We start from the raw sequence: 11,769 nt of genomic DNA on the forward strand, positions 1-11,769 counted from the left end.
ATAATCATTGATGACAAAATTAATTTCCATATGGATTTCCAGACTACGCTGTTGTTATCAATCATTAATACAAGAGTTTAAAATTGCTATATAAGCAGATTTAACGAAGAACATCCCGACACCATTCGATTTCCGTATTAATTTATCCATGCCGGTACATAAAACTCTAGTTTCCAAAACTTCATTAATAACGCTACTATCAAAGAGTTTCATATTTCTAAGATTTAATATCAGAGTTAGTCGGTCGGGAGAAAATTTTGATATTACCGTAACTAAATTGAGAGCTAGGAGGAGTGTTCCTAGAGGGTGCATAACTGTTTATCTTTCTAAATGGAGTTGTTGTTTCCATCTCACACCTCCCACCTCCCAACAATAATTCCTTTTGACCTTTTCTAAACCTTTGTTGTTTCCTTTCCTTTCAGACCCAAGATCCTTGTCTATTAGTAGCACCATTAAAAGGATTCATATTATAGGAATACAATACTTACATTTGAGAATATTAACCCATAAAAATGCATGATCATGTAACATATTTTACTCTAGCTTGGCCAGCAGAGCTTAGTTCAAAATATGAGTCTTCCTAATGTTCGAGTCTCTAGCTTGCTTAGGTATAGATTTATCATTCTATTTTTTCAAAGAATTCCTTCCTCACTATCTTTTTTGTTTAGCCAAAATTCTCTTCCGAATACTATCAAGTTTGTCAATAATTTCCTTGGCATATGAAATACTGACATCTTATAAGTATGCATAACACCTAGGACAACCTGAGTACGAGTAGGCTTATCAAGGAGGTTAAGAAATTTATATTTCCAATTAGCCAATTTGTCCATCACTTTGTCAAGAAGGGAAGAGAAGGACTCAACTTTATTTCTTTGTTATAGGAGGAGAACTCCTAAATGTTAATCCCGCAAGGCTATTCTTTGTTGGTATGTATGATTTTCACAGTTTTTTTGTCGTTAGATGTCAAAAAAATTAGTGTCTTCTTTAATGCACATTATCAGTGTTAATCAGTTGAATTTCCAGGACTATACAATAACTTTGAGTATAGCAAAATGCCCATTTAATTGTGCTTGTCCTCCCAAGATATCACCCGAACATACGACCAATTAGTTCATTTTAAAAAAGTAAAAATTAATTTTGCATACATTTTTAACGAGTGTTTTCGTGACATTTAATTTCATTCTTCAATTTAACTTTAAAAATCAAGGAATGATAGGCGAAATTCCTAGCAAACGTGAAATCACTTGTTAATAACTTAACCAATCAAATAAGCTTGTCAAATCGGACTGTCTCCGAAAAAAAAATGTGTGCATAAAGGGAAATGACGAAAACAATAAACACTTCATGCTAATTTCAGGTGCCCAAACCAACGGGGATTAGTCCAATTAGTCAGGGGTCGAACACCGAGGTTATAGATTAGAGGTTCAGTTTAAGTCCAGGTGCCCTTTTCAGAAAACATAAAAAGAAGAAGAAATTCAAGGTGCCCAAGCAGAAGGATCACGATTGCCGTAACACGTCGGTAGCAATGCAAGGCGTGAGCCTCGTACCTCATCATCCAAAGGCCAAAACAAATTTCCCTAGTCTCTCCAACTCTCTCTAGAGCGGGAAACAAAATTAAAACCCTAATAAAACAATTCTCACCGCGTTTTCCCTTTTTTACTTCTACACGATTCTTCCTTCTTCTAATCTTCTTTTCCCTTTTCAGTGAATTTATATCCCGAAACTCAAATCTAATGGAGCTCTCGCCCATTCAGAACCCTCACCTATTCTGATGTTTTAGGTTACAGAAGGAAAATGGGTAAATCTTCAATCATGGAATCAATTACTAATGATTTGAATGTTAAAGAGAAGAAGATTGATTCTGAGAGTGATAGCGATGATGATGATACTCCATTACAACTACGAATCAACAATCTCCAGCCAAAAGGATGTAATATCTCGAATAAAAGGCTAAAAATGTAAGTTTTTAATTTCCTGTTTTTTGATATCTATTTGAAGTTAATCCGACAGAAGTGTGAATTGTTCTTTTGTTTTTGTAGATCTCAGGGTCTAAGTTTGCCTGAACTTAGTATTCAAGTGAAGGTTGAACGTGCTGATGACAACATGATGAGTTCAGGCAGTCAGTTCGCAGTTGTTGCTCTGGAGAAGGTCAAGACTGAAATCGATGATGATTCTGGAACAGATGAGCTTGACCATATTCCGCTAAGTGAACGTCGGAGGATGTTACTATCAAGGTGAGATTGCTTCAGTTTTTGTGAATTCTATTGTAAATTATTCAATATTAATGTTCAACCTAAAACACTGGAATACCTTTACCACTAAGAAGATGATGAAGTCTAAAGTCCTTGACCAAAAAGGGTGTCAGTTCTCTTACATACCCATCAAAAATGCTTTGTTGAGGCTTATTTGAGATGACCCTATCCTAATTAGAACTTGAGAACGCGTCTCGTGGTTTATAAATTTTGTTATTTACATGCTCACTCCTAGGATTAAGGGAAAAGGGAAAGTACTGTCTATATGCCATTTTTTCTTTGGATGATTCACCTTTTCATTAAATAGCTGAACTGTATACATATATCTTATCTTCCAGGCAGTCAATGGAAACAGTGTCTCACCAGCATGATGCTGGTAACATGGAGGTAAGTCACAGTCACCAGATTCATTTTATTCTCTATTTTTGCTAATCTATGATTAAACATCGCGGTAAACTTAAGTGTTTTATGAAGGAATGCGTAAATATCTTCCTAACTATTCCAAAACTTAGACAACTGAGAAGGTGTCAGTTTGGGAATATATTTTGGGTTTAACTTAGGGGCTAGGGCCAACTTCAGTGTAACCTAGAACTTGCATGAAGTATTTCAAAATTTTGATCCCAGGTATATATCATCTTCCGCAGTGTTGTCTCAAGTGCATCACAATCTCTGGTATTATGGAAAATTCTGACAGCAGTATTATATCAGTAGATGAAGAATCAACTAGTGATCCGTTTTTTCAGTTGGTGATGCTAGCTTATATATCTGTAGAATGTAAATAATCTTCAGTGTAATACATAACTTCCATAATCATATAATCTCTTTGCTGCCAACACTCCAATGGATTCCTTCTTATTTTTGACCCCGAAAATAAGGAATTCAAAGGTAGTGTCACGAGTTTCTTTAGATCCTTTACAATAGCATCAAATTCGACAATTCTTAGTTCGTCGTAGTCGACCTAAGCTCAGCAGGCAGAGCAGAGGACGAAGGTTGCTGGTTCGAATCCGGCAGGTCGAAGTATCTGGTTGTGAAGAAATGTTATTTTTGTCTAAGATACTTATGTGGCTGTTTCTTAACTCTGTTCTTCATGAAACACATAAGAAATTGGTTAATCGAGCTAAATATTTCGAATCAAAAATATATGGTAAACTCTAGTTGTCTTTATTACTGCCTTTTGTAACTTAATTCTGCTTACAACTTCACATATAAAAGTCTATTTTTAAACAAGCTTGTGGAAGGGACTAAAACAACAATAAGGTTGGTATTATTTACAACTCTCTCAAGTTGTACACATAACAGTACACATGTTATGTGTACACCAGATACACTGCCACTGGTGAGGAAGGCATGTATCAATGTGACAATGTCTGATTCTTTAGTAGAACTAGGAAGTTTTTATTTAGTGTAACAAAAGTGTAGTTTTCTTAGATATAAAGCATATCATGCGATTAGGATAGTTTTCTGGGAGACCTGTTTCTCAATTTGAAGCAAGCAAACATAAGCCAGTTGCTGATTTGGATCTCCGCACAGGATTTTAGTTTCTCTTTGCGCTTCACATTTCTTTGTTTGCTTGACCTTGAAAATTTTGAGATCTTTCATTTTGCTCCTTTTGTTTTGCTAAAATTTCATTTTTCTACTTGCTACAAGGTTTTGTAAATAGTTTTGAGGCTTGCATCATGGCAGACCTTTTTGCGCCCCAAAATTTGGTGCCTTGATACTTATGAATCTTAGGCTCCGTTTGATACTTTTGCATTTTGGGCTTGACATATCAAATCTGAGGCTTGAGGCATTTAGATACCCTAACCCGAGGCGCGAGGTCCGAGTGAAAGAAGAAATAACAAAAATGAAGGGGAGGAATGGAAGTGGTAGACATTGTTAATTTAGATTTTCAGTTAAGAATTATACATAGATAAAAGGTGACTCGGTAATTTAACTAAGATAAGAAAATTCCCTATGTATGCTAAATGTGTATATACATTAGTAATAATGTTTGAATATAACGCCTCGAGTCCACCTTGATCCATCACTTCACCTTGCCGAAGGAAAGGCCGTTGACTCGCTTCAATATTCTTTAAAACCGTGCTTGTTGGATGTTGTTTACTGTTTTCTATTGTTTACTTCATGAGAATGACTGGACTATCAGTTAGATTTTACTACAGGTCCCTAAACATTGCGGTTAATCTCCACTTTCCATAACCCTTGGTTGTTGTTTTGTACATTTGCTGTACTAATTGTTGGTGCTGTTTATAACATTTTGACAGGGAGTTTATGTGGAAACGTCATTTGCCCCTCATGTCAATGTGAAAGTCGAGACATTGGAGAATGGCCTGGTGAGTCCACACAGAAATGAGCCTGGTATCTCATTAGTCAACAAGATGCTAGGGATCAAGACTGAAATGGGAATTTCTTGGATATCCGATGAAGATGAGCTAGACCATATGTCACTTCGAGAAAGGTTGAGGTTGTTGACTGCAAAGAAGGTTTCTGATACGGAAGACTCCGGGCCTTCAGAATGTTCGCAAAAATCTGTGCCATCGGTCGAAAAGTGTAAACCTACATCCTCAGAGAATGCTAAATCTGAAGTCAAAACTCGCCCACGGAAGCGAAAGAAGACTGCAACGTAACTTTCTTTCGTCTGTGCTACCTTATTCCCATAATATCTTTTTGTTGTCATATAAATTATATTTGACCAATCTCTTTTTTTCTTATTTTTTTTTCATGAAATTAATCGCAGGAATTGTGCAGAAACAGCTCTAGAAGAGGATGCTCCTGGACTTCTAAAGGTATCATATTCGTTTTCCATGATGTTTAACTGATGGAATAGTATTGTGAGCCATATTTAATTATAGTTTATCTGGCAGGTTCTTGTTGATAAAGGGATACTTCTAGATGAAATTAAGTTATATGGTGGCATAGAAAGTGAAGATGCTCTGGATAGCTCCTTCGATGAGAATAGCTTTGAAGATCTTCAGTTTGTAATTTCAAAGGTTTGCATGAATAGATTACTTTGGTGTCTGGTTTGAGGCATCATATTTTGTCCCATCTGCTCTTTCTATATGTCTTTACATGTTCTTGCCTCTTGAATAATAGTTTTATTAATTTGTTATAAGAGAATTAGGATAAGGTTGCACAGTTTCTTACTATCAAGGTCCCCCGACCTGTCCTTGATTTTTTCCATTAGGCATTTATATTCATATCAGTTTAACTTGCACCTTTTCAGCTTTTTGCTCAGCGTGAAACTTTATTTAAGTTCGCCCCACTACAAGGTGGAAAGGGATCAAAAGCTGCCAATTACTGCTTATCTTGTTTAATTTCACTAGTTGAGCAGGTAAGATACTCATTTAAAGATCTTGCTGCTCTAGTTAGGAACATTAATATTTGACTGTTATCCAATCTTTCAGCTTTTGATTTTAATTAATAAATTCCTTATTATCAAGTTTGCTTGGGTGTTACAGGCGCGCTATCTTCAGTTCATGAAGTGGCCTGTCGAATGGGGATGGTGTCGAGACCTTCAGTCCTTTATATTTGTGTTTGAAAGACATAACAGGTGTGGTGCTATGAACAACAATCTGGTTTATCTCATCCATATCGTCATTTCTGGCGTACCTTTAGTTTTTACTTTGTCTAATTTAAAACATCTTTTTTTTTTGCTAATGAGAATTTGTGTCAAGTTGATGTTTGTTATACTACTTATTAAGAAGAGACGAAGTACTAAGAAAACCGATCTTAGAATCCTGATGTACTAATTGCTACTGTACTTTATAGTAATTACTGCATGGATAATGTCTTGATAATTTTTGCTGAAATGTAGAATTGTTCTGGAGCGTCCAGAATATGGGTATGCAACATACTTCTTTGAGCTAGTGAATGCTTTACCAGTCGAATGGCAAATAAAACGCCTGGTAACAACAATGAAGCTTACCCACTGTAGTAGAGCCACCATCATCGAGAACAGATCATTGTTGGTAATACATTTGAGAAAATCTTTTCTGCATGACTTTTGTTGAATCACTTCTTTATTAGTTTTTTTTATTGATGAGAATTGGACCAGTTTATAGAGTCCTTCCATCTTGATGGACCAGTGAATGGTGTTTCCATGCAGTCCAAGACTGATGTACTTGCTTCCAAATGCATGTGGCTGACATCCTTTGGCCGTTCCATCTTTATGATTGTCGTTCTGTTCATATGCTTCTTTTGCTCTACAAATTTCCCAATCTTAGAATGTGGTGTCCATGTATTTGAAATCTGAATTTTACCATTTATGTTCATGGCCATGTTGGTTGATATCAGGTTGGCAAAGATTTATCAGAGGGAGAAGCACGAGTACTTGAGGAATATGGTTGGATACCAGATAGCGGGTTGGGATCAATGCTTAACTATTGCGACAGAGTTGTTCACGACAAAAGTAATGAGAGGGATGGTTCAGAGTGGAGGAATAAGATTGGGAAGTTGCTCATGAATGGCCTTAAAGGAGGAAACATTGTATTGAGTAATCTTCCGAAAAAGCTCATGGGGGACAAGAGCACTACGTCTAACTCGCAGATCAAGCTGGAGCTTTGAAATGAGGTTGATCTCCATCCTTTAAGTACTTAAAGTGATAATTCCCTTCTCTGTAGTGTAAATTCAGCTTGTACTTAATATTGCCATGTCTTAGTCACTGTGTCCAGTTAGGGTGTCCATGCATCATGATAAATGATCCACCATAGTCAGCACTTGGCAGGTCATAAGTTGATCCCTACTCAACTTTTGTAATTGTTGTTTGATGTCCAAAATCATTGTTTTGCTTGTTCCTGAAAGAATCTGAAATCGTACATTGGACTAAGCTGCTTACATTTTACATAATTATCTAAAGATCAATGTGATTAGATGTGTTCCAATATTCTCCTGTTTGTATGTTTAAATCTATTATTTTCCGAGTGATTCTAATGTGCCAGCTCAGTACTCTCATGGGATTGGAGCATGTACTCAGTACTCCTTGCTCAAACCTATGGTCGAGATCTGAGCTTGTACAAAATGCTTGTGCAAGTATCATCTTTCTCTCATCTGATTTGTTCTCTACTCTCGTATTTGTATCTTCTCATGTGAAGTCATGTCACTTATTTCTATTTAGAATAAAAAAATTAGATCAGTAGAGCAGTTCGATTTCTGTTTTTGATTTACCTATCTAATTACATATTCAAATCTGAACTTGAATGGTTTTGAGTAACAAAATTTGAGCGTAATCACATGACGAGGCACATGAGATTGAACTAGAAGAAAGTAGGTTGCATATATTGGATTTTCTGGTAAATGCCATGTGCTTAGAAGGGTTAGAAAGTGCTATCTCTGGTGTAGATAATAACAATGGAAACTTATGGGGATAAATACAGTATTACATACATAGTTAACTTGCATGATGAGAAAGAATCAAAAGATACATAGATATGGTTAGAAAGTTCTACAAATTTACGACTCTGTATGTCTTCGTAAGTCTCTACTCCTTTGCAGGTCAGCAATACAAAGACAGTTAAGCTATTGGAATCCCGAAACAACTCATACCATCATTAGCACTGTTAAACCTAAACTATTTTGCAAAACTTGGATAGCGCCCACAATTGATACCAATAAACTGAATTGTGATGCTCCTTTGCTCTCTGCTAACTATATCTCAGACCATTTTAATCTGTTGAAATGCTGCAGGAACATTCAGAGGAGCAAAATCAGGGACAATCCAAGCTGCCTCTGCTGAAGAAGCAGAAGTTATGAGTCTGTTAGAATTGGTTGAATGGGCCGAATAAAGGAAAATGGAGAACTTGGTCATTGAAGGAGATTGCAGGTGTACTATTTACCATGTTCAGGGAAGAAATAATAATAATAATAATAAAGCAAATGGAGCAGCAGATATTTTGGTAAAGAAGGGGAGAAGATATGGCAACACATCTTTTTGGGGTGATCAGGCACCTTTGTTTCTTGTTCCTGTTCTAACTTTAGATCTAAGTAAAGCTTTTATAAATGTACCTCCTAGTCCTCCTGCTTTGTAATCCTCCCGGCATCTCAAATTATCTGGAATCAGTTAACCTAGAAGATCCCATTAGAAGGTCTGCTCTAGATAATTAGGGTACTCCTGTTATTAATATATCTTATCTTGAAAAAAAGAGTTTCCCAGAAGTGCATATCTCAACTTTAAAGATCTTGATTTAGGTCTCCCAGAAGTGCATGTCTGAACTTTTAACTTTAAGAATGTAAAAGTAAATTTCTCACTAGCTAGAAAATTGGGAAGTAAATATTTTAAGAGTAATTTCAGCAAACTACTGAAATTGAAGTGCAACAGTATTCTAGGTAGAATACTGTAAAGCTAACCCACCCACCCACCTCTGCCCAGCATATTTTTCTTTTTGTCCTGTAGTTTCTTTATTATGCCAAATATCATCCAAGTTAAACCACAAGCATGCATATATTTGTAGTTTTGTACAGACTTCTTTTCCTAGGAAGAAACCTGTAGAGCAAATATGGGTACTCTATCAAACTTTTTCTCTATAATGGTTTTGCTTCTGTTTATTTCTTTTGTGTTCTCAGTTTCTGTGGGAATGCAACTTTCTTCATTGCCTTGACCAAAGTTCTCAAACTTCTATACCAGTCTATGCCCCAAACAATTCCAATTACTTGTCTATCTTGAAATCCACTATACAAAACCTCAAGTTCTTATCATCAACTACTCCAAAACCCCATCTCATCATTGCACCTTTGCATCAATCCCATGTTCAAGCAATTGTAGTTTGTTCTAGAAGACATGGAATTCAGATCAAGGTTCGAAGTGGAGGTCATGACTATGAAGGCCTGTCTTATGTATCCGACGTACCGTTCCTTATCGTTGATATGTTCAATCTTAGATCCATTGCTGTTGATGCAGAAGATCGTACTGCATGGGTCCAGTCTGGTGCATTGCTGGGTGAACTTTATTACAGAATTGCAGAACAAAGTCCTACTCTTGGTTTTCCTGCAGGAGTTTGCCCTACTGTAGGTGCAGGTGGATACTTCAGTGGAGGCGGGTATGGAGCCATGTTAAGGAAATATGGCCTTGCAGCTGATAATGTTATTGATGCTCAGTTAGTAGATGTTCACGGAAGAATTCTCAGCAGAGAGTCCATGGGGGAAGACTTGTTTTGGGCTATTCGTGGAGGCGGTGGAGGGAGCTTCGGAATCATTCTTTCGTGGAAAATCAAATTGGTTGATGTGCCACCAATTGTAACTGTCTTTACAATCAGCAAAATCTTTGAACAAGGTGCAACTTCAATTGTCCATAAATGGCAGTAAACTCTACTAAGAAAATGGAGAAAACAATCCAAGCTTCATTCAACTCTTTATTTCTTGGAGATGCTGAGAAGCTTTTGATTTTGATGAAAGATCGATTTCCTGAGCTCGGTTTGAGGAGGAAAGATTGTATCGAAACGAGTTGGATTCGTTCGACGCTCTACTTCGCAAATTATCTAGTCGAAGAATCTCCAGACATTTTACTGAATATGACTCAAGCTAAAGAGTTCTCCAAGGGAAAATCTGATTATGTGAAAGAAGCCACTCCACAAGTTGGATTACAAGGGATATGGAAAGACTATTATTTAGAATAAGACTCATCGCTGACATTCACTCCTTACGGTGGAAGAATGAATGAGATTTCAGAATATGAAATTCCATTTCCACATAGAAATGGCACCTTATTTCAGATCATGTACAAAGTGTCTTGGAAAGAAGCACCACGGTTCGCAAAACAAATGAACTGGATTAGAGAACTATACAGTTACGTGGCTCCATATGTTTCCAAGAATCCGAGACAAGCATATGTCAACTATAGAGACCTTGATTTAGGCCGAAGCAAAAATGGAACAACAAATTACTTAAGAGGTAGAGCTTGGGGAACAAAGTACTTCAAGAACAACTATGAAAGATTAGTGTACGTTAAAAGTAAGTATGATCCATATAACTTCTTTAGAAATGAACAAAGTATTCCAACTGTCGCACTGCCACAACCACACACCAGAGAAGCTGCAGTTGATTACATATGAGTGATCCACGGGCTCATGGGTCGATCATCTCCATATGGAACCGACAGGAAAGTTCAACTAAGCTCGCTTCCTGTTCCAAACCATTTTTATGCTCTCTATCTATCTTTTGGTATGGTTTATGCCTTGAGGAATCTTACTTGGCACTAAAAAACAAGAATTAGCACCTAAATCTACCTACTAATGTGATATCTACCTGGTTGAGGGTAGAAACAGAATCTAGTCGGTCATGTTCAGAACAAATTTCAATGTTCAAAGTAGTAGGTAACTAGGTACTTGTTTTTGTTGCTCGGCTCCCAATAGTAGTTTCCAGTTTTGTTTGGGATGATACTAGCTAGTTTTTTTTTTTTTCTTTATTCATGTTGCCTTTTTGAGTTTGTTAGAGTGTTGTTATGGTCTGATGGGTGTAAAAGTTGTTTGTATTTTGAGAATTGTTAGTAAGATTTTGCCATTTTCATAACAGAACCAACAGTATATAAATAGATTAAACATTACAATAACAAAAACAATTATAGGTTAGATACGTATAATGTAAGAGCATCTTAGAGAGCACCAAGTTTGGATTTGATGCTAGCGATAACTGTTTCATCAACTTGGAAGTTCTGAGCCAAAATGCCATTAGGAATGCCAGGGCTCGAAACAAAGATAGTGCTAAGGATGACAGTCCCAGCCAGATGACTATTGAAAGTATTCAGAGTAGTGGCCTTCCCCAGCCCGACGTTCTTTTGGAAGTGGATAAGTCCCTTGGGTACCACAAACATCTCTCCAGCTTTCAAAACTTTGGAGTAAAGAACACTTTTAGTACTTATGAAACCAACAAGTACTTCTCCTTTGATGACAAAACCAGTTTCGGATGCTCGAGGATGTGTATGAAGTGGGATACTTCCATTAACCCAGGGAAGGAACGAACATTACCTGTTGATGTGCCAATGCCAAAAATACTGTCGGTGTCTGCTTCATTCATCAAACCACTAAAGAAGAAGTCACTTGATGATACATCCGCTTGTAGTTTACATGGGAACCCATTTACAGACGTTGCAGCATTTAGGTCAGCAACACATAAGTCTTGTAGCGCATCGGATCAGAAAAGCATGGTGAAAAATAGCAACACCAGAGAGAATATAGCGAAAAAGATTGCGGGTGAATTGGTTATAGTAGTCATGCCTTTCTTTCTTTAAGTCTGAGCTAGGTAGTTGAGATGTGTTTTTGTGTTGTAAATGCAAGGAGGATCATGTTGGATTTTATACTAAAGGATTTTACTCAATAGCAAGATAGGAACTAGTCCAATAGGTTGGGTCGGCTTGACAGATTATATCTATTGCTGTTAGAATAATGCATATCGATTGGGGCATGAAGACAAGAAGGAAAAGAATGATCAGGACATTAAAGTGAAAACTTATTGCCATTTGGCTTATTATTAGTAATGTAGTTCCCATATTTGAGATGCCGGCCGGCCGGCCTAGATTCATAAAAAACATGGT

The 11,769-nt window shown here is 36.9% G+C and overlaps 1 protein-coding gene and 1 pseudogene across 1 annotated transcript; both read left to right on the forward strand.

The window, feature by feature from the left end:
- Positions 1–1,503: 1,503 nt before the first annotated feature.
- Positions 1,504–8,399, forward strand: LOC113282256. Its single transcript, XM_026531244.1, has 11 exons — positions 1,504–1,958; positions 2,040–2,234; positions 2,591–2,639; positions 4,514–4,872; positions 4,987–5,035; positions 5,114–5,239; positions 5,473–5,580; positions 5,708–5,799; positions 6,064–6,217; positions 6,543–6,818; positions 7,932–8,399. The coding sequence occupies exons 1-10, from the start codon at positions 1,795–1,797 to the stop codon at positions 6,810–6,812; spliced, it is 1,566 nt and encodes a 521-aa protein (XP_026387029.1). The 5' UTR covers positions 1,504–1,794; the 3' UTR covers positions 6,813–6,818; positions 7,932–8,399.
- Positions 8,400–8,740: 341 nt separating this feature from the next.
- Positions 8,741–10,576, forward strand: LOC113279325 (annotated as a pseudogene).
- Positions 10,577–11,769: the final 1,193 nt, after the last annotated feature.

The sequence above is a fragment of the Papaver somniferum genome, chromosome 5, assembly GCF_003573695.1.
Source record: "Papaver somniferum cultivar HN1 chromosome 5, ASM357369v1, whole genome shotgun sequence".
NCBI classification, from domain to species: domain Eukaryota; kingdom Viridiplantae; phylum Streptophyta; class Magnoliopsida; order Ranunculales; family Papaveraceae; genus Papaver; species Papaver somniferum.